This window comes from Sparus aurata, chromosome 1, assembly GCF_900880675.1.
Source record: "Sparus aurata chromosome 1, fSpaAur1.1, whole genome shotgun sequence".
In the NCBI taxonomy this organism is placed as follows: Eukaryota; Metazoa; Chordata; class Actinopteri; order Spariformes; family Sparidae; genus Sparus; species Sparus aurata.
This window is the reverse complement of record NC_044187.1, coordinates 10,563,148-10,590,186: the sequence shown is the minus strand read 5'-3', so window position 1 is coordinate 10,590,186 and position 27,039 is coordinate 10,563,148. Positions and strand designations below refer to the sequence as shown.

The window sequence follows — 27,039 nt, the reverse complement described above, 5'->3', positions numbered from 1 at the left end:
ACAATAATAGTAAACACAGCTGGTAGTGATGGAAGAGAAAAAGATGTATTAAGACAAACAGCTCTTAATTAAAGGAGAAAGCATTAATAATTCCTTGCTTCATAAAAAACAGTTATTTAAATGCACGAAGATAAAATCAACTGATACTGACTCCTGTGGTTAGATTTGATTACAAGAAACATCTGAAGTATTAAATAGTTTGGCTGTATTGTGGAAAAAAGGCAAAAATAGTTGAGAATAACTCATGATTCAAATATTCCATAACTTGGTTTTGAAAATAAAAAACGATCCCATGTATTGGATTCCTCATATACCAGGACACTGAAGAGTATTATAGTCTGCTCTGATCAATACAGAACCATCCCACATGCTCACTTAATTGCCAGCCTGCTGTTATCATTATTCCCGGGGCTCCTCATGTAAGAAGCTCATGTTGAGATAAACGTATTAAGAATCGTCGCTCAAAGTGAAATATGAACACGGTGTTACTGGAGTACTGAGGCCGTCTGCTGAATACATGCTGGCAACATGTGTGTTGGTGCTGTAAGGATGTCGTTTCCATGGTTAACCGTCTCCAATCATCGCTAGGCAACAGACCACACCTTCCTTCAGAAGTGCCACTATCACCATGGAAACGACCCGCTGTATGCCAGGCCAAAGATGCCACTGCCGGAGTTCACCCTGAAACACTACGCTGGGAAGGTCACATATCAGGTACAGTCTTTCTTTCTTTCTTTCTTTCTTTCTTTCTTTCTTTTCTGTCTGTCTTTCTGTCTGCCTGTCAAATCTTTCTCTCTCTATGTCTGTCTCTCCTGTTACTGAACCTAAGTACGATATGTCCCTTGGGAATTCATAACCTAAAAGGTCTCTAAAGGTTAGACATACAACATCAAGTATGATGATCTTCCTACATGACCAGAGGAGGTGGGAATGATCAGCATTCAGGTGCCCACACAATCTCCAATACCGCTGCTAGTAAGAAGTTGTTTGTTGTTCTTTGTATGATAGAAACATAATAAAACCCTTGGTATTTCTACTTTTTGTTCTGATTGATTCTCGCCGGATATACCTCCTTTTATTTCTCTCACACAACATCCCCCGAAATAAATCCTTTTTGTTTGTCAGATTCCCTCTACAGTTGATTAATGATGTTACATTCCCCCCCCCTTGGATTCATGTGCACAGGGCTGTTATACTTCTGTTGGTCTTCTCTTGAATCTGAAACTAAACTGTTAAACACCTCTGACATTTTGTGCTGCAGGTTCACAAATTCTTAGATAAGAACTTCGACGCAGTCCGCCAGGATGTTCTAGACCTCTTCATCCAGAGCAAGAACAGAGTGAGATTTGCAAATACACGTTTGTTTTGACATATTCCTCCCTTTTTTGCTCTTAGATTTGCAGTATTCCTTCAATAACAATTTAATATCATGATTTCCACTAATCATCTTGTATTGCAGTTCTTTGGCACAGTACAATTATATGTTATGACTTCTGCTTTTAACTTTCCTGTTAAGTGGCCATTTAGAGTAATTATTGTTTTGAGTCAGGAACACGTTTTCAGTTGACATTAAGTTAAAGTAGAGCTAAATGCAACTATTATGTATTCACTACACATGCCTGCAACAAATGTCACCCCTTTTATTATACGACAGGACAGACTGACTGTTCACACTTTTAACTCTTCATCCTCTGTGATGTGTGTGTGTGTGTGTGTGTGTTTATACAGATTGTATCCAGCCTCTTCTTGAAGCACTCAGAGTCTGCGTCTCAGCAGCGGTCTAATGTGCGGCGCAGCAGCACGGCTCGTCGTTATCAGGCCAACACAGTCAGCGCAAAGTTCCAGAGCAGCCTGCAGGAGCTGCTGGAGAAGATGGAAAGGTTCGATTGAAATTGCACTTGTTTAACTTTAATAACAAGGTGGAGACCTCTATCACACCTTTGTCAGATCAGTAGAAAAAGGTCAAAGTTTAGTTGTGTTGCTATTATAATTGCCCTCCCCCATTATCACCCATTAAATGTTTTCCTTTCTCCTGTAAAAGCAGACATTTATATTTCACTTTAGTGGCATTGAACCCGTCAGTGTTGACTCAAAATGATGATGAGTCACACTGATTCGATTGTGACTCATCATAAATGGGTAGGTGTTTGAAGGACATAAAGAGTGACTAAGAGTGTCTCTATCCCCACATGTGCGTGCTGTGGGGACCAGTGAATGAGTCAAAGATTGACACATAATCTGGCCTTGTGCCTGAATGAACAATGAACTCTGATCAATTTGTTTTCAATTAGACTAACATGATTAGGGACCTGTTCGAAAGACCGAACAAGTCCCCACTGTCTTTTGTTAGGGTCATTTGTCTTGGGGAGATTACTTTTGCTTAATTTGCTTAATTTGAGCTCAGTCGTATCTCTTACACTCTAAAACTGTTGATATGTAGCTCCGACTGCAAAACAATGCCATGATCTACAGATTTATACTAAGAAAATTATTTTTCCTTAGTTTCAGTTGAATAGTTGAGCAGTCATACTGAGCGTTCCTCAACTCACACATTCATTTATCCATCCATACGTTCTCATCTATCTGTGACAGGTGTAACCCTTATTTTGTGCGATGCATCAAGCCAAACCATCATAAGGTATATTTCCAAGTTGGGATGATGTGTGCAGGTTTGCAGTGGAGCATTTTAACTGATATGTGTAAAGCTCATGTGTTAATCCTTATTGTGTGTATGCATTTGTGTGTGTGTGTAGGAGCCAGGAGTGTTTGACATGGAGCTGGTCAACACTCAGCTACATTACTCTGGTATCATGGAGACCATTCATATCAGGAAGGAGGGTTATCCAATCAGATTTCACTTTCACAGCTTCCTATCAAGGTTGGTGACTTAGAGATCTTCACATTAAGCATCTTTGGAGAGAAATGTAAGCGCTCAAGACTCTCATCCCTCTGAGAAAACATATTTAAAGGTGTTATTATGAAACATTCAGCCATTAAATGTGGCATTCCATCTTCCCCTCCACCATTGCATTCATGTTAAAACACCACTGTTGTTGGAATCATCTGCCTTTGTCAGAATTCATACACAGAGATAAACACAGCAATCATGTTGGACCCAACAAAAATTAAGGAATATGTTGAGAAAATCTTGCAATGTTAAAGAAAGTAAAAAAAAAAAACCTTTATCTAGATCTGCACCAAAAGTTAATGGGGTCTGTTCTGGGCCAAAACCGATTCTCCGTCCAAGTTCTGTGGAAATCTGTTCAGTAGTTAAGTAAAATATCAAAGAAAGAAAAGGTAAATGTCTCCATTACATAAATATCCCTCATAATTCTAATGGATTCTTCTAATATGGGCATTTCAGGCTGTAACACTTTTCTTGTAATAGATTCATTTCTTGTAGCCAAAATCAGCTTCCTTTCCTAAAAATAATTGTTTCTGCTCCCTCCACCACTCACCACACTCAGCTTGTCAAAACTTGCCTGAATTATTGGCTTTTTCCGGCGAGAGCACAATTCACACACCATGCTGAAACAGCCATCTGGCACATGCCAGCTCCTGCAGTAGGTAACCAGCTGAAACCACTTGATCTCGCAGCATCTCTGGCCACTGGCTGCCAAAGTAGTCTGACTTACAGCATTACAGATAAACAGTTTTAGAGTCATTCACAGCCAATTACATTCACACCCAAACTACTAAATACAAGCAAATACTGCCGAGATTCAGAATACCCAGAATCCCAATTAGCCTCACACCGGGTCTCACATATCCTCAGCCAAATGTCACAGAGTTAAGACGTATGTTGCAGCTTCACTGATTCTTGTTGACATTTACCTCAGAATTCATGGTTGATTGTCATTTTAGATTTGTGTCTGTGTGCACAGGTATAAATCCCTGCTCTGCCTGAGGGATCTTCCACCTGCAGATGGAGAAAACTGTGTCATCATGCTCCACAAACTCGGTCCGGTCAAGAACGGCACGTATCAGCTGGGAGTCAGTAAGGTGAGCTCACCCGGTAACACACACTTGAACAAAATAAGGCCAAATGAGTCACCTATAAGAAATAAATACTGTTTAATTTAGGCTTGTGTTTCTGTGTGTGTGTGTGTGTGTATGTGTGTTAGATTTTCCTGAAAGAGGAGCTGTATCAGCTATTGGAGGGGAAGCGTGACCGTGTGCTGAACATCGCCGCCATGACACTGCAGAGATACACCCGCATGTGTTTTGTCCGAAAGAACTTCATCAAGTTCAAGCGGCGTATGGTCATGTTCGAAGCTAGCTCCAAGGGCTACGTGGCCAGGTAATGATCACCTGGCTCTTAAATGTACTTAAATGACTCTTTTAAATAAAGCCAAATAAAATTAAAGGATGCCTTCAGCAACTCAGCTAAAGAAGGACTTCTCTTATCAGGGTGTTTGATAATTAATGCACAGGGTTTATTTAAAAAAAAAAAGAAAAGAAAACATGAAAAAAATAGACATTTTTCTTGTGACTGAGGTTCAGCTTTTGCTCGTGGGCAGCACACTGTCCTGCTTAAGTCTGGAGTTTCAGTCCTGAGCTTGGCGATTTAGTGTCTGGTTTCATGGAGCCAAATAGGTCAAAGCTTATCACAGACAGTCTGCTTCTTTTGTCCTTGATGTGAGGAGACAAGGCCAGAGGAGTCAAGCCGTGCTCGTCCATCAAAGGTGATGGATTTCTCACTCACTGCAAGTCTCTCAGAAGCTGGAGACGTGATGCAAATTAACATTTTATTTGAATGTTTTAAAATTCGCTTACCGGCTTAATGAGGACACTAAAAATGGCCATAAAATCAAGGTCAACCATCCAGAAACTGTAATGATATTCCAGAGATCGTTGGTCACGCTTTAATGAATTTAGAGAAATTACCCATCATGCACTGAAACTATAACTGACTCTATAAGTGTGACAAGGGCACATCCTGCTACACCAGCGGTGCTGCCTGTTCTAATTACAGCGATTGACGTTACAGTTAAATGTCAGACCGAACTGTTCCATCCCTTTTCTCTGCTCTCTAACTGCATCTGAATAATCCATCTTTTCCACAACAGAAAAAAGTTTGCTCTGAGGAGGAAGTACCTCATCAGGTTCCGCTCCGCCGTGCTGCTCATCGTCAACCGCCAGCGTTACGTGAGGGTATGCACGCCGTGTTTGTGTCTGTGTGGAACGGAGGGAAACTTCTGGGGACATCTGTTTGTAAAAATGAATAAAGAATGAGCAAATGTGTGAAGTTTGATACTGTTGTCTTTCTGTCAGACAGTAGTGGAGCCTGCAAGGAAGGCAGAGGAGGTGAGTGAAGGATGAAATAAAGTGAAAGTGTCTGAGAGATCTGGGAGAGACACAGTGTGGGGAAAAAGATGAAGATGTAGCATTAGTGTGTAATATTAAGTGTGTATGTGTGTAGGATCGCATCAACAGAGAAGTGGTGAATGTGACAACGCTGCCGATCCCTGCTGAGCTGGCAGCCTTGCTTCAGGCGGCCTCAGGTGTGCACACACACAAACACACGTCCTTATACACACAAATACAACACACTGATCTGCAGTCAGTCACCGCTATAAATAAACTTCCATTAACAGATGAGTTCAACAGTATTTACTGTCATATGTCTGTGATGACACGTGGCCTGTGCTTTGTGTGTGTGTGTGTGTGTGTGTGTGTGCAGGTGGTGAAGAGCTCCATTCTGACTGTTTGGCGGTGGTTCAGGCTCCAAAGGTTCTGGTTGACCCCCAGCTGACCCTGCCCCTGGATATCAACAACTACCTCATGACACACTACATCCGAGCCATATTTAGGGTAAACACACACACACACACACACACACAAACAGAAAAACACAGAGTCAACATATGACACATGAATAAAACATAAATTATCCTCTGTGTCTTCCCAGGACAGTGTTGCTGTGTGGCTCTAATTATGTAAACAGTCACTGTTTATATTGAATTGTGAGTGTGTGTGTGTGTGTGTGTGTGTGTGTGTGTTTGTTTTGTAGGAGTCGCTGTTTGGGATGCTGACAGCCCCGCTAGAAAATTCTCTGATTCGAATGGATGAGGAGCTAAAACAAGGAGCTGTGAACGTTTTCATTCTGGTACTGTTGTGTTTAAATGCTGCTGGGAAACTCCAGCTTCCATTTTTATGTTGGGAAATTAAACTCAGACAAATGCACGTCTCCTGATTTTTTTTACTTGGCATATTTTTTTGTTTTAAAAAGGGTTCTCTACCTTTTACCATCATGTTTTTACGGTTAAAACCTCTAATCTGTGGCAGTACAATTTCCAGGAGCCTTCAGGGGAAATACAAGCCCAAAGTTTGTTCTCATTCCTGTTATACATCATTTGGAAGTGTCCACTGCTTACTGTATATGTAGACATTTTGTAGATGCTGTTGTATTCAGAAGCATTAAGTGATAAACTGCAACTAAGAAGTTCTCTGTTGTTAATGTTTTTGCTCCTTGATAGATACTAAGATTTATGGGTGACCCCAACTTAAATGGGGCTCAGGAGAATTTGTTTGGGAACTACATCATCCAGAGAGGACTTGCCAATCCTAGCCTTCGTGATGAGATTCTGGCTCAGGTAGCCAATCAGGTGAGTTCGTTTTTTTCCACTCAGTGCCCAAATAAGACAGGATCTCTCACTGTCATTGCTCATTTTAATCTCGTTACTTACTTTACTTTACTCTCTTTACTCTTTACATATTCTCTTCTTCTCCATCAGGTGTGGAGGAATCCGAACATTTTGAACTCGGAGCGTGGTTGGCTCCTGCTCTCCTCCTGTCTTTCTGCCTTCCTGCCCTCTCAGAGGCTGACCAAGTACTTGCTGAAGTAAGCAACACAGTAGAAACATTACTGTGCAAAGAAAAGCAGCACCTCTATATTTAATTGAACAGTCTCTGTACTACCTGCTTTTTCTGTGAGCTGTGTGCGTGATTTCAGTTCTTGCTCAGCGACCTCTTTATTGTACTTGTTGTTGTAGGTTTGTGTCAGACTATGGGCCGGAGGGCTACGACTGTGTGTGTCAGCACCGTCTGCTTCAAGCTCTGCAGCGGCTAAATTTCGGGCCAGAGTATGTCCGAACTTATCCACCCTGTCTGCTAGAGTGGACTGCCAATCGCAAGAGAGCACACACTGTTCTGCACATACACTGCTTTGATGGTGAGAACACACGCACAGTACATGTTGTTAAATGGTCAAGGAGGGGATTTAAAATTATTATAAATGTAGAACTACTTGCAAAATATTTCTTTACTCAGCATCTGTCGTTTAAGGGTGTTTTAAAATCTCGGTCCTATTTGTTTATATTTTGCTGTTTAAATGATGGGTATAAAACATTTTGGCAGTGTTTTGGTGGCTGCAACATAATCATTTACTACTAATGTACTAAAAGAGCGTCTTTATGCCACTGACAGGCTCAGATTGTTACAGAGATAGATCTTTTTTTTTGTTAAAGGCCCAAGATCCTTTTTGTTTATCCAGAAACAGCTTTTACATGTCTCTGTCCAAAGCCACCAGACTCCATTGACAAAAACAGCAATTTTACCTTGCAGAACATGGGAGTTGCTGATCCACTGCCTCTATTGGTCACTTTGTTTGTATGTGATTCAGGTGTTTCAACACATGAGTTTTGATCTGAGATGATCATTTTAAAGTAGAATGTTAAATAGTGCCTAATTTTACAAATACCAGAGTTATGCTTAAGGTGCCCTTGAGCGAGTACTGCACCGATATCTGTATCTGTGGTGACTATTCGAAGCATTTTATGCTGCCATTTTTGCCATGCATTTCTTTTTAAAGATATATTATTTCTCAAGATTAACTGTGACTTCCCGTCCTCCTGCAACAGAGAGATAACCATATTGATTGTCTAAAGAATTGTTGTGTCCTTACCCTGAATAAATTTGTGTTGCACTCTGCACAGTGCTTACATATGAAGATAAACATTGTAAACTCAGAGCACCTATACCTGTTTGAAGCCTATTTTCGACTGCCTATGACTTCTACTTCTCCTCTTCGAACCAACCCCACCTTTCTGTGTTTTTTGTGTTTTTTATACCTGAGCCCAGTCAGCGTGTGCACTCTTCAGCACGACAGAGTCATCTGTCTCTCTCTCATTTCCTCCTCTCATCCAGCTAATCTGTCCTCTGGCCTTTTGGCAAGTCTACTAAGGATTAGACAACACCTGATACGCGCTCTGGTTCACCGGCTGTGTTTGTGTGTGTTTGTTGATGCTGGTGTCTGCGTGAATCTTCATAGACAGACAGTGGAGGTTGTTTGCAACCTTGTTATAGTGATACAGTTGGGGAATTATTTTGTAATCTGATTGAAATGGTTTTAAATGCATTATAAGATGAAAAAAACACAGCGTGTCATTTTACAACTGCAGATTTTGTTGTGTAATTGCTGTATCTCAGAAGCTATTTTCATGTACTTTCTCGCTCAGGTATGTCATTCCTCTGTCCTCTACACTCCTGGACGACAGGAGAAGAAATGGCCAAAGACATCTTACAACACAGGTATTATCTTACTGTAAAACATCAACACAAGCATACTGTGTGTGGCTTTTATTACAAGGAAAAAGGAGAAAAAAAATATCTGTTTGTATGTGTGTGTGTTTGTGTGTGTGTGTGTAGGGGCGTGGTGGAGGGCCGTCGAGGCTGGTCTGTGCTGCTGAAGGAGCCGGCTCAGTGGGTTGAGCTGGAGGGCTCAGACTATGTTCTGGATCTCATGTCAGACCTGGAGCTTCCTGCTGACTTCCCTAAACACAGCAGCTACTTCATCATCTCTGCACAGGAACCAACCAGAGTGCGGCCCAATGCCAGCATGTGAGACACACACACACACACACACCAGTTTTTCAGTGAACAATGATTAAACGTGGTAAAACAGTGGTCTCTTTGCTAGGTAGTCTTGTTGTTATGCCGCCATCCCCATTTGTTGATGATACTGTTGTATTTTTGCTCAAGTAAAGGCTTTGGTGTTTCTTCCACCACTGCAGGTTTATGTGCTGATAAAGATGCTGTAGTCATTTGAATTCTTGTTCTCTTTTGTTTTACAGAAGCCTGTTAGGTGGTGGGTTTGACATGAATAATGACATCATGTCTTCAGCCATACCTGGCTCTGATGGACAAGGTACACATATAAGCAAATTTATGAATGCTTACACACATTTTCAAAACAGTCTACAACAAAGTCCTCTCTTCTCCTCTCGTCTCGTCTCCTCTCCTCTCACAGACTTCGAGCCTCAGAGAGGGATGGATCGTTATCTCGACAGCCTGTTTGACCCTGTCCTGTCTGACGGCACTGGAGTAAGTTACGTAATTCACTTGCACTGACACTCTTGACCACTTGAGAGGAGGTTCCTCTGTCAACCATTAGCTGTCAGTTACTGTACAGCTCTATTTCTGTAGAGTTACCGCGGAGTGAGCTTACATCGTAATGAGTGTATTTGTTAAAACATGGGCATGAATTGATATTTAAAAAAACAAGCTAAGTGCTGATAATACAGTTGGATATTTCTTGTCATTCATTCACTGAATAAAAGTCCCAATTTTACATTTTAAACATATGGACAGTATAGATAAACTGTAGCAGTTCCCACACATCTCAGAAACATTTTGTTCAGACCGATCTCCTGGAAACTGGTCATTAGGCCTTTTCAGCGCCCATGTAGGTCAAGTAAACTAAAAGATCACAGGAAATAAGGAACTGAAGAGAAAGCCTAAATCACAATAATACATGTTGTCGTTTGCAGCTATTATTTCTAATAAGGTGCTTTTATCTGTAATCCAGGACTTCAGCGTACATTTGAGGGGCGACTGTAATAGAACATGAAGTAAAAACCTGGTTTGTGGCGCGCAGGTGGTCGAGTGGTTGGAGCGCATGCCATGAACGCAGCCGACCCCGGTTCGATTCCGGCCGGAGGTCCTTTGCTGCATGTCACATCCCCCTCTCTCTCCCATATTTCCTATCTGTCTACTGCTTAATAAAGGTGTCTATGCCAGAAAAAATCTTAAAAAAACAAAAAACAAAAAAAAACCTGGTTTGCTACTTGCACATGTAACAACAAGCAGAAACTGTCGAGACTGTTGTATGCTGTATGTAGCAGATGGCCGAGATGTAGTGTTTGTCATGAGCTCCGTTTGACTTCTATCTTTGTTTTCCGCTCATGAAAAATACAGTCGCAGTAACGTCTGATGATGGTTGATTGGGTGAAATCCTTACGTATCTAGCCGGGGCAATGGTGCAGTGAATGCTGGCCATGTTGGATCTATCAGTCTTCAGCTGGGACACCGACGTGGTGAATGTTAGCCGTGCTATCGGATGTGGCTGACAGGGATTAGCATGTATCAGATGTGTTCTACAGACCTCTCCCGCCCAGCAACCTATTACGTTACCCAGTTACTGTAACTGTCACAGCCACTAGATCGCCACGGTGATTTCCCACCCAGGCAACGCGGGGATCTGCTTACGAGGAACTGACACTCTGGCAAATGAAGGGCTTACTATTTAATGAGACATGGCCCACAAACACACACACACTCCTGTGGATTTATGGGTCAGTGGCTGATTTCTGATGGATCGGCTGCACACGTTAGAGCGGGATCCCTCTGATCCGACAGTCCAAAAGTGCTCAGATTACAAAAACGATATGAATATGTTTAATCTCTCTGTGTATCTCCCTCTCAGATGTGTTGATCAAAGGAATACTCACATCAGTTTATAGTTTTCTCCGTAAGAGGTTAGCAGTGGGTTCCCACCAGTCATGTCAGAATCGGACGAAACATCCACAGAAACTTCTAAAACTACTCCTGCAGCATAATCCCAATCTTTATTTTTAATGCTTAGTTTCTCCACAGTACGGGTAAATACAGTATCTCTATATTATGTTACTGTAAGAGACCGATTATCAGGACCGATATTCAGCATTTTCACGATTATCCGTATCAGGGTTTCCTGTGTCCCACTGCCAGTAAAATTAATTATTAAAAAATGGGCTTCTTTGTTTGTCTTGCCCGTCTGTCTGTCCTCACAGGAAGTAGAATCGACTGCAGCACTGTCCAGCAGGATGAAGGGGGCTGGGGGAGTTGGAGGGGGGTGGCAACAGCAAGGACGGTCAACCGGCCCACCACCTCCGCCTGGGGGTAAATCAAAAGTCACTCCTTGTTCACTCATTCACTTTTCAATAAGTGTTTGATAGTTTAGTGTTTAGTGACTCAAGTACACCACATCATTTTGTCTCGCACATTTAATATTTGTTAATGATGAGTCGCTTAATCTTCTAGTCACCTGAAAAAAGTCATATCACGAATGCGATATGATTCACGATTAATGAAAATCATCTTTATTGCATCACAGTTTTCATTTTCACGACAAAAAAAACTTTTTAAATCATGATCATGTGACATTTGTTGAGGTGTGAACTAATCAACAGGGTTCGTACTGGTGCTTGAAATCCTTGAAAGTGCTTGAATTTCAATGTTGTGTTTTCAAGGTCTGAAAAGTGCTTGGATTTTAGTTTAAGTGCTTGAAAGTGCTTGACATTATAACTCTGTGTCTTTCACAAAATTGGGATCAGACTGGGTGATTAATTTCTGAAGTTTTTGCTATTATAAAATATAATTTTAGATGTTTACAGCATAATACAATGTACATAACTGTGATAAAAAGTGAAGAAAAAAAATCACAAGTATATATATTCCCTTAGATACGTATTTCACCCCAGCAATAAGGTGCTGGAAAATCTTTAAAATGACCCTTAAAAGTGCTTGAAAAGTGCTTGAATTTGACCTTGAAAAAAGTGTACGAACCCTGAATCAAACATGTGTTCTTACATCCGGAGATTAACATTTGCAGATTGGTGCAGCACCACTGTACTTGATTATATTTGCTGCTTTTTCACACATTTTACCTTCATCAAAAAATTGTGGTCCTAATGACAAATATTTTGTTAATCACCTAAACATAACAGTTGTTTTTCAAGCAAAATTGTCACACATTTGCTGTTTCCAGCTTCTCAAATGTGATAAGTTGCTGTGAATTGTTGACGGCTTTCACTTCATGTTACATTAAATTCAGGCACTCGAATAAGACAGCAGATAGTCGATTCAGTGCACTTAATTTGGACAGAGCCTTAGACACACTAGAAGAACCTCAGTAGCTCTGTACATCATTAGCAGGTGTTATAAAACAAACATACTTAAAATCAGACAGTGTTTTGATGTGTTTGTGTGTGTGTGTGTGTGTGTGTGTGTTTGTGGTACACAGCTGTGAGAGTCCTTCCTGTGGGAGGCGTGATGACGCCTCCTGTTGCTGCAGTGGCACCTGTAACACCTGGTGCGTATCAACTGTGAAGAGACACATGAGAGAAAAAACTCATCAGAAATCATTTATATCCCTCGATCCTGTTGACTGTGTCTCTCCTCCTCTTCTCCTCCAGATGCCCAGCAGGATGTTTTGGCCCAGCAGCAGCAGGCTATCATGAACCAGCAGGCTATCATCATGGTGAAACCTCAGACTGAATCGCGACTGTTATTTGTTCTCGCGCTCTTGTATTGGAGTTAACACATCATCTGTTTGTTTCTCAGGCGCAGCAGATGACCATGCAGGCCATGGCCATCGTCAGCAGCCCAGTGACGAGCCCCCCGACCTCCCCGATCACAAGCCCTCCCATGAGCCCTCTGCTCCAGCACCCTCCCAGCCCATACTTCCCTGCTAGCCCCTATGCTGTCATACCCCCAAGTCCATATGCTAACATCCCACCCAGCCCCTACGCTAACTTCATTCCCACTCCCTACGCCGCAGCAAACATCCCTCCCAGCCCATATCCTCCTCCTACTGCTCAACAGGAGCAAACTCCATCACAGCCTCTATCGGGGCCCACAGCTCAGCCTCAGGCAACCCACCCTAACCCCAAACCTCAGACGAGCTTCAACAGAAGTAACAAAACTGAGCCAGGACAGCCTAAAGCTGCTGCACAGGTCAGTAACTCTTCAGACATGTGAGGTAACAGTCTAAAAGAACACATGAACACAATGATTCAGTACTTTTTAGTTCATGAAAGATGTTGAAGTTGTAAAATCCAACAACAACATGCAAGGTCTTCCCAGGAAAAATTATATGCAGATGCAGTTTCCTTTTATGGGAAGAGTGGGTGGTTTGTGTGCTTCAAAAATAGGAGGAGGTCAGGATGATGAGCAAAAAGTGATGAGCAAACAGATGGTCCAAGATAAAAAAAATGTATTTCTATCTCTAAGGGGAATGCAAGTGTGACAGGTCGTGAAGAGATGGTAAAAACAAATATAATGCAGCATATAAAAGTGTGCACCTTACAAGGACCATAGTCAGAGAAATTACAATAGCACATAAAGCACTGGTGACAATCATAGATGCACAGTAAGGGATTTTTTTTTTTTAGCTGATACGAATATTACCTGCTTCTCATGGCCTATACAGAGGATCAAGAACACTGAGTTAAAGAAAGGCTAAGATGCAATGAGCATAGATGGATGATTAATTAATATTCCAGATTTGTTTTGTAAAAACTTGTGTTGTCTTCCTCTGAAACTCTAAAAACTAAATATTATCCACAGCAGCCATGATGACGTGTTTGGCTCTATAGTCTACACTGCATGGGTTTACCCTGGTGCAGTAGTTTGACATACAACACATTTGTCTTCTTCTTCTTCTTCTTCTTCTTGTCTGCTTTTTAGAGGATCACAAACCAACTTTCAGGGTGAAAACAGTCTGCTACTGAATCAGAATTTGTAAATGCTGCACTTGTTAAGTCAGCGAAAGCAATTTGGCTTCACATTATCAGTTGTAGTTATCATTTAGAATTTTACAGGGATCAATAAATAGTTGATGATATAATTTCCCAATACAAGGCTGATGACTGGTCATATATATATGTATGTGTATATATATATATATATATATATATGTATATATGATGCCGATGTGGTTCTTACAGCTGCTGAGTCAGGTACAACTTTCCTTTTGTTCTGATCTTAGATGAGTAGTTTAGTCATTGTATTTTGAGATGTTTTGATGCCAGTCCAGATTTTTTTGGGACGCCACAAACAACCATTGCACCAAAGATGCTGACTAATTAGAAATAATTATGCTGAATTGCAGGTTTGTTTCTCACATTTCTGAAATGTGCTGCATTTACACAGTCCAGTACAGTGTTGTTTTTCTTCTCTTCTTCTCTGCTGACTTTGTCCTGACTTCAACCAAATCACAAGAGACATAATGTCTGCAAAGCTGGAGTGCAAACCCTCTGCCCTCTCTGTCTGAATCTTTCAGGTTCAGTCAGGTGAGGACAGCGTCCCTCGGAGGAAGGCTCCAGGCGTCCCAGTGAACAAGGACACGCCAGTCAGGAAGTTTGGTAAGAGAGAGAACCAAGAGGGAGTGACCAAGCAAGAATCAGAGAGGAAGTCCCCAAAACTTAAGAGCTTTACACAAGAGGGCATAACTCCTTGTTGGCTGTGTTTTTTGTATTTGCTAGCTCCAGTTGTGACGTCTCCTCCGCCCCCTGCTGGAGAGGTGGTGAAGTTCTCATCTCGGTCTACAGATCACGTCGTCCCCAGCCAAGATATCCAAGGTATCTGACTTCAAAAGCTGAAAAACGCTGATGTCATGATTCATAAACAAGTTTATGTAACATGACTGAGTGATGTAGTCGATTAAGTCAGCTTCTTCTTGATTTCTAACAATCACATCGTTTAGTATTTGCAGTTGAAACACTGACAAAAGAAGAATTTGATGCGTAATCTACATTATTCTCAAATGTTTTATATCACTGTCAAAGATATCATCAAAAGGTACAACTCCCCGCCTCCTGCGCCAGACCCACTTCCCGCTGGCAAAGGGTGAGATCTCTCAAACACACACACACACACACACACACACACACACACACACACACACACACACATAGACATAAAGGTAGAGAGTGGGTGCAGTGCTCTTGATTTATGCTTGTAAATAAGCACAGCAGTTGATGCTATCCTCAGAATTAACTGCGCACACTGCGAAGCCAGGACTACAACAAGCCACTAACAGACACTGAGTGGGATGTTGTTGCTCGCAGCGAGCACACAGCACCAGAATTATTGTATTGACATGCACAAACACACGGATTACACAGTAGAGTACATTTGTTGTTGATCTTGTAAACTGTAATATTTGATGTTGACATTATGTGGATGTATTTAGGAGACCAGAGGGGAAGTTTAAAAAGAAGCAAACCCCTCGTGATGAAGCTTTACAGATCCTCAAACCCCAGATGGACAACCCTCCTGCTCCACAGGTACACACACACACACACACACACGTCTGCAAATTCAAGCATTACACAGCACACACAGTGATTTGGACGTGCACCGTGCTTAAAAAAAAATCTTCTTTTTTTTTGTCGGTCCAGCCCAAACGTCCTGTAGCCGCCTCACCGTCTGCATCTGCAATGAAAGAGGTGGGACAAAAACCCACCAAGACCACCAAGACGAGAGCGCCTGTTCGCCCTCTCCCGCTTCCGCCTCCAGGTACCAACAGCAGACCAAATCAGGCATAGATTGTGAGGCATTCGATTCACTTTGTGTGTGTAGCGTTTTCTGTGTGGACTGCAGGGGTTGCTGGAAGAAAGAAAAACATCATAGGGGTCTCGCAGCAGAATAAAGTAAAAAGCAAATCGACTTCATGCTGCGGTGGCCAATTACATAAGCCAGAGGTCATGCGAAAATGGCACTTTATGATAATATAACCTGCTACAATAACACTTTGAATGGAAGTCTTTCTTTTTTCTTTGAAGTGCTGCTTGACATGACATGTTTGGTGTCTGGGCAAAACCAGGCCAAAACAAGACACATGCAAAACATTAATTCTCAGTGCCTCAAGCAACATCGTGCTGCAGGGAGACTGCACCATCAGGGGAAAAGAGATAGTCTGCAAAACTCCTCTGGATGGAGAAAACCTCTCTGGAAGAGTCGTTGCTGCCAAGCTAAGATCCGGAAATGGGCGCCATCCAAGTAGAGTTCGTGGTCACAAACCAAGCGGTTATAATTCCCAGTTGTGCTGAAAAACACTGCGCTAATCACCGCAACGCCCTGATTTGGTCTGAAAAAGGCCAAAGGGTGTACTCATCCACATCTTCAAATACAGAAAACTTTGTTAAAGCTTTCTGGTTTTGTCTCTCACCAAAACTAAACAAAAGTGCGTTATTTCTAAGAGGTTGATTGCAGGTCATACAATCAGCCCACAGTGTTTAAATCAGCTTGCAGTCTTCTCTTTTATTCATGATTCTTCTGTTCACTGCTGAGCCTCGTGATGCCTTTAAGCAATACAAAAAAATCAATTGAACTTCTTATTTACACCATCAGCCTCGAAGATAACCTGTTTATTATTGATCCCTATATACGTTTTGACAACTAAATCTTTTTCTTTTTAAACAAAACTGTGTAACCTGCCGTCTAGTAGAAGGGAAGAACTGAACTGATCTGTAAAATTCCCTGCTGGGACATTCGATTGGAATAAATGAAGTCTCCACCTGATAAGCCACTCCTGAGCAAAATGTAGGAGAGAATCACACCCCAAACAAACAAACTCACACAGAGACTCGTCACCTCAACGCTCAGCAGTACCTCTTCTATACTGCCAAATATGCCAATAGTTACATCCACCCACTCGACTTTATTCTGTCAGATTCGGCCTTGTTAATGCATGTTCCAGTCAAGGTCAGGAGTACAGAGGGCCAGTTAAACAGGACCACACTGACTCTGACAGCAGGTTGGTGGCACGGCACCATATGACCCTACTAATGTGCAAATTGTGGAAACGCGTCTGTCATGTCATCTTGTGGGGCCGCAAAGCAGGTCTGTAAACAAGATTAAAACAAAATCAGGATATGAGAATGCTCCTTTATTCTCTGGAGTACGAGTGGAACAAAAACAGTGAGAGGCAGCCAAAGTGTCAGGACGTGAAATACAGATGAACTAAAACAAAATGTGACCTATCTGTTGCAGTCTCTCGAGAGCTTCCTGTAGAGACGGAGACCATCCAGACGCAGCTTCACCAGAGAACCAATGAGGAGCACTACACCTACACTAATGTCCCCTGGAGACTGTACCTCAGGAAGGAGGTGTATACATGCACAAAGAACAACACTGATCCGCTGTCAGAAGGTTTGTGTTTTATTTTGTTGTTTTACTGAGTTTTTTTCTCTTTCTTTTACAGGTTTTTTATCCCAAAGACAGCTTCAACAATCCTCTGGTGCTGGACCTCATCTTCAAACAGGTAACGGATGAAAACAGACCCGATCCTGTTTAAGTCCATCTGGAATAAAAAAAGATTTTAAAAAACATGACTGTGAGAAAAGAAGCAGGTCAGTTTTTATGGCATGCTTTCAATAATTGCACCAATCATCATCAGTCATATTGACTCACACAGCCTTTTAGCTTAGATTGTGCAGATTTTAGGGATATAACAAATTCAGAATAACATCACAATAAGCATCCATCCCAATATAGGCACTGGTGGTCCAAAGAGTTGAGTTGAAAGGGTTTAGAGAAAGTTAAATTAATGTAGGATTAATGGATGGAAAACATTTACATATATCTGCATTTGTTTAATATCTATGAAAAAAAAGTGATAAATGCTCTTAATTCACTTTTTTTAACCTCTCACCAATTGTGCGCTGTGTTTTTACCTGACAACAGAAAAGATCAAACTAAATAATTTCCAACATTACCTGTGCTGTGTCCTCCTCTCCTGTCTCCTCCTCTGTTCTCCCCTGCAGATTGTGAACGACACTCTGTCAGAGGCGTGTGTTCGCATCAGGCGGGATGAAAGGCAGAAAATGAAAGCTCTTTTCGGTAGTCTGTCTGTTCTTCCTGCAGAGATTTTTTATTTTTTTTATATTCGAATGCCCTCATGCAAACACATCTCTTTGACATTCATGAGTTCCTGTGTCTGTTTGTGTGAATGACAGCTAAACACGGAGTTGAACAGAATATGGATCCAGTGGAGGAGCATGTGAAGAAGACAATCATCACGGCAGCCAGGGAAACCTGGGAAATATACTTCTCCCGTCTGTTCCCTGCATCGGTGAGCATGGTAGATCCCCAGAGGATAATAATTACTGAGTGTGTTGATTTCATCTTTATTAAACCTTTGTGTGTGTTTGTGCAGGGTAGTGTAGGAACAGGTGTGCAGGTGTTGTCGGTGTCCCACAGTGGTATTAAACTGTTGAAGACCGTAAAAAGCAGCGCTGCAGCTCCAGACTACTTCAGAGTGCTGCGACCCTACACGTATGTCCTGTTTGTTCTGTCTTTGTTTGGAAATGATTTAACGTTCCAGATATGTTTATTTTACTGTTCTGTGTCAGGTGAGTTGTAAATCACAGAGAAAAATATCAAATTGTGTCATTTTATCTAGTTGTTCCCCTGTTTATAACGAACCATTATTGGATTTCTAAAGCTAAAACCTATATTTAAGAGTTTGACATTTCTGTTTGGCAATATCTTGTCAATAATTTATCAGCCAGCTGATATTCAGGTTCTCGGTTTGTTCCAAATTGTCTGATTTCACGTTCTTAGTTCAGGATCTTTGGCTTGTTTTCAAAACAAGACGTTTTTAGGACATCATCTTGGGCTTTGGAAAGAGATTTTTCACAATGTTCTGCCATATTATAGAAGAAACAACACTAATTGTGAAAATCATAAACAGATTAGTCACTAAAAAATAACTGTATAATCTTAATCGCAATTTTTTTCAGCTATGCAGACATCCTGTTTGTAACCATCCCCTCTGAGAACATGCTGGAGTTCAATCTGACCAATGAGAAACTGATCCTGTTCTCAGCCAAGGCACGGCAGGTCAAACATCTCATAGACACCTTCATCAATGAGATCAAAAAGGTACCGGTTCACACAGACGCACACACACAAACACACAGACACAACACACACACACACACACACACACACACACTGTTCTGTCAGGCAACATATTAATTGTATTAGTAGTATTAAAGAATTATGAGTCATATTTTGACACTGTTGACACTTTATTAACTTGACTTAATCCTGTTGGTTTTTTGCAGGTTACAGTTTTGCAAGTTTAAATGATGATATAATATTCACCAAAACTAAAAATTCCAAAGTTAAACAACAAACAGCACTTTTGACTAAACATTTGTTATTCAACAATAAACAACCAAAGATAGAAATGTAGGTTGTTTCAAAGTTTGGTTTAAACCCACTTCTCTGCAAATCAATAACAGATTCTGAGAAGGAAAATTAACCCAACATCTCCTATGCTGACACCACCATCTAAAACATTTGTTCATGATACGCATTTCTTTTTCTCTGCTCTTTCTCAGCTTGTTTAAACCTGAAACCAGTCTGCTAACAAATTAACTGCAGACAACAGAAGCAGTCTCCCAGATTTTGTAAATGCGATGATTTCATCTGCACAAACTGAATGTATCACAACTGAAGCAGCAGTAAACTTAAAATCTGAATACATACAGATAACAGTACAGAAACCTTTGTGAAATTCTGACAGTATTAATCTGTGTGTGTTCTTTCTTTCCATCTTCAGGACTCAGACTATGTGATCGCAGAGCGAAACTTTGTGACGGACGACCGCTCGATGCTCAGTTTTCACAAAGGTGACATCATCAGGCTGCAGGTTATGGACGGCCTGGAGAAGGGTGAGACACCACGGTACACGTTAAAGAAATCCTGTCATCTTATTAAGTGAATCTATGATCCGAGAGTGTTTGTGTGTGTGTGTTTTGTCTCGTGTGCGGCCTCCAGGTTACAGCTACGGCTGTGTGGTGAGAAAGAAGGTGGTGTTTTTAGAGGAGCTGAAAAGAGACACTCCAGACTTTGGTGAGTGCTCATTAAATCCCTTTATTTTAATACCCAACCAGATGTCAGCGTCATTGCCAAGGCCTAAAAGTAAACAAGGTGACAATTCAGACTGACAGCTTTGAGAGATTTACTCACCAGGACTGTGTCTGTTTACCCTGGAGGTGTGATGGTATCTAAAGCCGAGGAGAAATAGGTGCTGTGATGTTGACGTTGCCGGCAGCGCTCTTTAAATGCAATATTGTATCAGAAAATTATATTTCGGATAGAGGATGGCGACGCAATTTAAAAAGTATTGATTCTTGTCATTTTTTCGAGGACACAAAAGATGAAATATGATCGCAGGTGAGAAGTCACGTCATTCCATCGCTCGGCAGATGCTGGATAGGGCAAATTCAGTGTGTGCCTCCACACATGCTTTTGTTATTTACTCTGATGTATTTATTTTGTCTTTAAAATCAAACATCCGGACGTCATAAATGAATGAACCTCACATAGCACACACGTTCAGGTTTGAATCTTTGGGTATGTTTTGCTCGGTGCCTAGGACAAGGGTTGAGGCATGTTTTAGTTACGGCTGAGGCTAAGCTTACCCTGAAGTGAATTCATTTTGCTCAATACTTTGTCCTCTCAAGTGACGGAAATACCCACGTGTATGGTATCTATGGTTAAATCAAGAGCTGTATTAAGTGCCAGGTTATCAGCGCAGCCACAGGGAGAGCTAAGTCTTGTAAATGAGAGAGAAATGCATGCAGATAAGGATCTGACTTGTTTAAATGAAAAGCTGACCTGCTGTTAGAGCAAAGGCAGATTGTGATCAGGACTCACAGCAGAGGTGACAGCTGTTTGAGGGCACAAAGCCCCCCAGGTGTTGAAGCTTTTGTATGATTGGTTGTTGTGATCCCTCTGCTCCGTGTGTGCATGTCAGGTTGGAAGTTTGGTTCTGTGTTCAGCCGCTCCGGTGCGTTCCCAGTCGAGTGTGTCCATCCGATCGCGCCTCCTGACTTCCTGTCCCTGCCACTGGACCGCACGGCAGAACCACGGGGAGGACCGGGACAGTTTGCTGTGTCATCAGCCATCGCTGTCGCCGTGGCGTCCACCATGGCTGCACATGAGATAGATCAAACGATTGAGGTACACAGACACACCCTCACATAAATTATTGTTTTTTTTTTTACATTTGTTTAGAGTGTTTTTCACCGCCAGTCTTTGATTTTCAGAGGATTTCCCTTGATGGCTTTGCTGATGGAGATCTGGACGAGAGGCTTCTGCAGGACAGTAAATATGACATGTTGGAGTTTGCCAAGAAGTACTTCAGACAGGACTCCAAAGGGAAAGGGTGAGACAAAGGAAGAAAATGTGCACACAGGGTGAAAATCCTCACAAACACACAGGAACACACAAACCTCACAAGGAGACCATCTTAAATTCAGCAGTGGGACATGAGTCATTTCATTAACTTACTGCACTTAAAGCAGCTTTGTGTATATTCCCCTAAACATTTCCAACAATGTTCAAACTCAGAGAAATCCGAGAGATTAAGTCAAAGTAACGGTGCGTTTCATCCGATCGCCTGCTACTATAACCTTCAAGAAAACATCAGATTGTACAGAGAGAGTGAGGAAGGAAGGCGATGACCGTGACTAACGTGAATAAAACTTTAAAACATTACCTCAACTGAGTCACATCTGACAGATGGCGGTCCTGTGAGCCCATGCTACTAATATCCATCTTTGTTCTGTTTTGAGCATATGCATCTGTCAAAATAATGAATGTCAAATACTAAAACGTTTACTGGAACTAATCTGTATAATGAGTACATGTTTAAATACATTTTGTTACTGATTTTGCTCATCAAAGTAAACTCCTTTTTTTCACTTCAGGAAATGATCTCAATGCTTTGTGTGACTGATTTTGTTCTCAGAGATTCACTGAAGAGCAAAAGCAAGAACAGAGAGTCCAGAGAGCCCATCGACATGATCAAGTTCTCCAAGGTGCCTTTTTCTTCTACCTTAAACTTGAAGCATCCTTGAACGGTTATATTCTGATCATGTATTTGATGTACTGAACAGTTTAAATTACTCTTTTTCTTGTGTGATTTTTTTATTTTTTTTTGCAGACTCCTCTGACTGAGTCTCTGATAGAGTTCACGGACGCAGCCATGAATAGAGTGGCAGCTGATCTCTTCCTGTGTAAGTTCTCGCCTTCGCTCATCTCTCCTCTAATTACATCGTCTCATTACATTTCTCTTATTACATCTGGGCTCCGATTCACCCTCTGTCAAAATGACATGTTCTTGTATCAGATTTTAAATACAGGAGTGCTCGATTACTCAACAAAATCTGATATTTAATGTTTAAATATTGCTGACCTGCATGTGTGTGTGTGTTTGTTGTCTCCCGGTTGTGTTTTTAATGTGAAGCGGTGATGCGTTTCATGGGTGACGCTCCATCACGAGGATCAACAGAACAGGAAGTGGTCAGCACTTTTCTCAAGGTAAATACAAAAATAGTTTATTCTCAGCTACAGTTTTGTCTTTAATAGTTTATTAATCTTTATGTGTTTGTTCCTCTGTGTGTGTGTGTGTGTGTGTGTGTGCGCGTGTGCGTATGTGTGGTCGTCCCCTCAGCTCATAGGAGAGTTCACCTTGATGAGGGATGAGGCTTACTGCCAACTCCTCAAACAGCTTACTGCTAACACCAGCTCCAAACCGTAAGTCTGTTTTAACACATTAACAAACATACACACCACAAACCAACACACAGTAATCCTGACTCTGTGTGTGTGTGTCTGTGCCTGTGTGTGTGTGTGTGTGTGTGTGTGTGTGTGTGTGTGTTAACTCGTGTGTTGTACAGTGATAGTTGTCAGCGAGGCTGGAGGCTGCTGTACATTCTGACTGCTTTCCATCGCTGCTCTGAAGTCCTCAAGCCTTTCCTGCTCAAACACCTGCAGCAGGCCTCTCGCAGCGCCGGGGCACAGTATCAGGGTATGAAGCACACACACACACACACACACACACACACACACACAGAGGAGTAAATCTGCCGTACATTTAAGCATTACAAAATGTAAAGTTTTCTTTTAACAGGCATCGCTAAAGCATGTGAGCAGAATCTGAAGAAGACGTTTCAGTACGGTGGTCGTACTGTTCCGCCCAACAGCATGGAGCTAAAGGCCATGATGGTCAGTGCCTAATGACGAAGTACCAGTACTTTGTTACTGTACTTAAGTAGTACTGTACTTTGGTCTCTGTTCTTTACTTGAGTTTCTATTTTTCCGGCAACTTTTTATGTTTGCTCCCTGCATTTTAACACATGCTTTCTACTCCTTACATTCCAAACAGGCTTATTACTTTAGTTTTAATGTATTTGAGGGGAATTATTGGTTATTTTTATTTTGCGTCTTTGCACGTATCCCTCCCAGAATCACAAGATCAGTGCATATCACGCACAACAGACCTGACAAGACAAAACACCATAAAAGACACACAAGTGTCTCTACTTCTACCTGAATACTTTTGCTGCCCTTTGTATATCTGTAGTTTTAGGAGTGTTAAGGTTCTTAAAAATCAGTGTGTGTACAATATAAACTATAAGAGTGTGTGTTTGTAATTCCTCAGGCGGGACGTAGCTCAAAACGTCAGCTGTTTCTCTTTCCTGGAGGCATCGAGCGTCATGCGAAAATCAAAACGTGCTCCGTGAGTGTTCAGCCTGCGCTGTCGGCAATTCCGGACTCCTGGTGTCTGAGAGGAAACGGCTGTAATAATTCTGTGTGTTTGTGTGTGTTGTGTTTTTTCAGATTGCCCTGGAGGTGATTGAGGAGCTGTGTTATGAGATGGGTTTGCACAGACTGGAAGCCATGGAGGAGTACGCCATATTTTTAGTCACCAACAGAGGTGTGCTCCCAGACATCTGTTTCTCCATCTCTCACACGCTAACTCACATTAAAGGATGTATTAGAGCACAAAAGTCGATCCTGTTGTTGTCAGTGAGGCAGATCCACTCACAGATCACATATCAGACTGTTCTCTGGTTTCTAGATGTGGGAGAAAGTCCCTCGTGAGTCAGGTTGGGCTGACATGGTTAAATCATGAGAGAAGTCCTGGTATCACCATCATCATTTTCATTTCTTATACGCAACACTGTCACATTTTTACATCCCATATGGTAATAAATACGTACAGTAGTGCTTGTGCTTCATTTTTCTGAATGAAGCTTTTGTTATAATACTTCTTGCTTGTACAGCTTTGTCACGTTCATTTGCACAACACTCCGCCTCCTTCAGTCTTACAAAGGTTTCAAAGATTTAATGATGATTTTTAGTTTTGTGGTGAAGCACTCACTCCAGTCACTTGCAACAGACTCATGCTGTTGTTGTTGCTTTTGTTTTTTTCCTCCTTTATCATTAAATATCTCCACATGATAACAGCTGGCAGCTGCTCTCCTCGTGTGCTCGTGTGTTCAGAAGCACAGCAGGTCACTCAACATGTGGCTAAACAAGTATTGACTCGATGTTTTAGGGTTTTGTGTCAGTATGTTGTATTTAATTTTAGAGGTCAGAAAGGTCTTTCATTATAGAAAATATTAAGTATTCAAGTGAGTCTTTTAAATTATCTTTGGGCGAGAATTCTGCACTAAAATGTCTAAAAATGACTAAACCCATGTTATGTTCTTTGTTGAGTTGTGCACTTACAGTATTACGAATGTTTCCAACAACATTCAAACCCAGCGAAATCCACAAGTTGACTCTAGGTAACATTTCGCTGACACACACGTGTATGTGGGTGCGTCCAGGTCAGAACGTTCGTCCGCTCAACAAGCACGAGTACATCCTGGACGTTGCGACGGAGGCCGAGTCAGTCGACGCCAACTACAGCTTCTGGTTCAGACGAGTGATCTGGACTCAACCCCTCAAGTTCGACAACGAGCTGTGTGTCGCCATGCAGTACAACCAGGTACGACAGGTGGTGTTGCACATACACTCAGCGTACATGTACGCATGTGTGCTATGTAACTGTGTTTGTGTGCGTATTCAGATTCTGCCAGACTACCGTAAAGGCCTGCTAAACGTTCTTCCACATGGAAAAGTGAGCGATCAGCAGTTCCACCAGATCTCCAAACTGGCAGCTTTGCAGCACAGAGCCAAAGACATCATCTTCATCCCCAGCATGTGAGAAAACAATAACAAGTGAAAATTGTCTGCCACAGGGCAGAATGTTTAACAATACAGCCTCTTTTCTCAGAGATTGATCTTTTTTCTCTCTCTATTTTTTTTATTCCACACATCAAAAAGGCACATGTCATACTCAAGAGAATACAGTTCTCAAATAAAACACAAAGATTTAATGCTTTAGAATAACCCTCATTAACAAATGGTACATTTACAGTTAATGAAACTTGATAGAATAAATGATTTATAAAGCATTAAGCTTTATAAATCATTTATTTAGAAATTGTAATGATCTCTTAACATCACTTTATCATGTCCATCCAAATAATGTTTGTAGATGAACCACACAGTATTTATTAACCATTTATAAACATTGTAAACATCATGAAAGGGCAGCACATCTGATCTTTTGGGCTGCAGAGTGATCTTAATATGGCTCTGTGAGCATTTGTCTATTGCGATGCGACCAAATAAAAGTGAAATTTTGTCCTTGACTTGGACATTTGAGGTGTATCGCCCCTTCATGTTTTTTAGAGTATGCTCTCTGGATTTTTTAAACTAAGAATCCTATTGTTGAAATGCAACCTCCTTTCACAATCGATCAATTACAACTTAAGCGTAATTTACTTTATACGTATCATTTATTAATCATGGTTATTATAAAGTTTTACCCAAAAAGCAATTGCATAACATAAATGTAAGCATTTTACTTTACTTTTGCACAGTACTGTCTTGTGTAGATATGCTGCAATAGATACAGATGCAGATACAGTTAGAGATTTTTTTTTACTCTCTTCCACTTTACAGATGAGAGAGAGAGAGAGAACAACAACAGAAATAACAACCTCAAGAATAGTGAATAAATGCAAAAAGAAAAATGTGTGTATACAAAAAAACTAATTAGTTAATTTCATCCATCCCCTTAAACAGCACAGTCATTTAATACAATCAACACCACCCCAGATTTTCTCCATGCTTTTCATTTTCTTCTTTTTTTGGCTTCCATTTTGCCTCCACAATCTTAATCACACTTGAAGCAATTATCGTCCAAGTAAATATTCACACTTTTTAGTCCTTATGAATTAGAAGTTTCCAATTTCTATGTTAACACTAATCCGATTTGTTAACAATTTGTGGCCAAAATATAAAGAAAAATAAAATGTTCTCCCAAAAAATTAAACAATTCAACTTTAAAATACATTTCTTGTTTCAGCACATTTACTAGAAATGCACACTTGTGAAATGTTTTATCTTTTATTATTGAGATGATGTTTCCCCTGATTTTCAGTTGTTTTTTTTAAATTATGTTCAACAACTGCAGAAGAAGATGCTCATTGTTGAAGAGACCAGAATGCACTCAGTAGTTTTTGTGTTTAAAGTGCGTGACAGTATATTTTTCTCAACTGTAAAAACTCCTGTCCTGTCAGGCTCTTACTGCTGTTATCACCGTCTCTGTCCACCCACACCGAGAGCCGACAGCAGAACCGAACAGCTCTCCGAGTAAAATAATTCTGACAAACGTTGAGAAGTCACCGAGCGAAGCCGACCCGTGTTAATCTAAGATTCTGTTTCTCGTTTTCTGTCCTCCAGACATGAATTATCGGAGTACATCGCCGCACCTCTCTTCAAAAAGCAGCCACCCCAGCAGTGGGTTACCATGGTGACGCAGCACATGCAGCAAGTGCAGGCCCTGAGCCCGCACCAGGCCAGAGCGCAGTTTCTGGGTAAGATCCGTGTTTATATCAATAGGAGTGTCTACAGGAAAAGTCTGGGATTTGGGCTGAACTGGTCAGATCTGTCTTTGTTTAACATGGTTAAATATCTCTCTCACTGTGTATGCAATTCTGCATCGCCACATCAATATATACTGTAATATGGTACATTTTTTAGGAAAGCCAGTTGTAAAAAACACTTGCTTATGAATTAAGTGACAGTAATGTCTTTTTGGGCAAATCTAGCACATAAATTAAACGACAAACAAAG

At 41.2% G+C, this 27,039-nt stretch overlaps 1 protein-coding gene across 4 annotated transcripts in view; it reads left to right on the top strand.

The window, feature by feature from the left end:
• The window catches only part of myo15ab (myosin XVAb), a 61,563-nt gene that overhangs the window by 19,559 nt on the left and 14,965 nt on the right, over positions 1-27,039 (top strand). For 3 of the 4 annotated variants that reach the window (XR_003984934.1, XM_030426358.1, XM_030426345.1), the window contains exons 25-72: positions 589-714; positions 1,262-1,339; positions 1,729-1,880; positions 2,593-2,638; positions 2,754-2,878; positions 3,885-4,002; positions 4,125-4,300; positions 5,070-5,154; positions 5,275-5,307; positions 5,423-5,504; positions 5,684-5,814; positions 6,014-6,109; positions 6,480-6,608; positions 6,738-6,844; positions 6,996-7,174; positions 8,460-8,532; positions 8,650-8,841; positions 9,075-9,324; positions 11,052-11,160; positions 12,284-12,352; positions 12,456-12,520; positions 12,604-12,996; positions 14,324-14,405; positions 14,526-14,621; positions 14,829-14,889; positions 15,236-15,329; positions 15,444-15,561; positions 17,038-17,153; positions 17,249-17,308; positions 17,811-17,886; positions 18,003-18,118; positions 18,203-18,321; positions 18,789-18,930; positions 19,616-19,727; positions 19,834-19,908; positions 20,816-21,021; positions 21,108-21,226; positions 21,812-21,881; positions 22,007-22,079; positions 22,310-22,383; positions 22,517-22,599; positions 22,743-22,873; positions 22,976-23,070; positions 23,507-23,584; positions 23,686-23,782; positions 24,681-24,841; positions 24,923-25,056; positions 26,647-26,780. Coding sequence is in view for 3 of the 4 variants with exons in the window: in XM_030426358.1 (XP_030282218.1) it covers positions 589-714; positions 1,262-1,339; positions 1,729-1,880; positions 2,593-2,638; positions 2,754-2,878; positions 3,885-4,002; positions 4,125-4,300; positions 5,070-5,154; positions 5,275-5,307; positions 5,423-5,504; positions 5,684-5,814; positions 6,014-6,109; positions 6,480-6,608; positions 6,738-6,844; positions 6,996-7,174; positions 8,460-8,532; positions 8,650-8,841; positions 9,075-9,324; positions 11,052-11,160; positions 12,284-12,352; positions 12,456-12,520; positions 12,604-12,996; positions 14,324-14,405; positions 14,526-14,621; positions 14,829-14,889; positions 15,236-15,329; positions 15,444-15,561; positions 17,038-17,153; positions 17,249-17,308; positions 17,811-17,886; positions 18,003-18,118; positions 18,203-18,321; positions 18,789-18,930; positions 19,616-19,727; positions 19,834-19,908; positions 20,816-21,021; positions 21,108-21,226; positions 21,812-21,881; positions 22,007-22,079; positions 22,310-22,383; positions 22,517-22,599; positions 22,743-22,873; positions 22,976-23,070; positions 23,507-23,584; positions 23,686-23,782; positions 24,681-24,841; positions 24,923-25,056; positions 26,647-26,780 (5,536 nt within the window). In the remaining variant the exon portion in view is untranslated. The remainder of the gene's footprint in view (positions 1-588; positions 715-1,261; positions 1,340-1,728; positions 1,881-2,592; positions 2,639-2,753; positions 2,879-3,884; positions 4,003-4,124; positions 4,301-5,069; positions 5,155-5,274; positions 5,308-5,422; positions 5,505-5,683; positions 5,815-6,013; positions 6,110-6,479; positions 6,609-6,737; positions 6,845-6,995; positions 7,175-8,459; positions 8,533-8,649; positions 8,842-9,074; positions 9,325-11,051; positions 11,161-12,283; positions 12,353-12,455; positions 12,521-12,603; positions 12,997-14,323; positions 14,406-14,525; positions 14,622-14,828; positions 14,890-15,235; positions 15,330-15,443; positions 15,562-17,037; positions 17,154-17,248; positions 17,309-17,810; positions 17,887-18,002; positions 18,119-18,202; positions 18,322-18,788; positions 18,931-19,615; positions 19,728-19,833; positions 19,909-20,815; positions 21,022-21,107; positions 21,227-21,811; positions 21,882-22,006; positions 22,080-22,309; positions 22,384-22,516; positions 22,600-22,742; positions 22,874-22,975; positions 23,071-23,506; positions 23,585-23,685; positions 23,783-24,680; positions 24,842-24,922; positions 25,057-26,646; positions 26,781-27,039) is intronic. The other variant, XM_030426366.1, reaches the window with a different exon arrangement.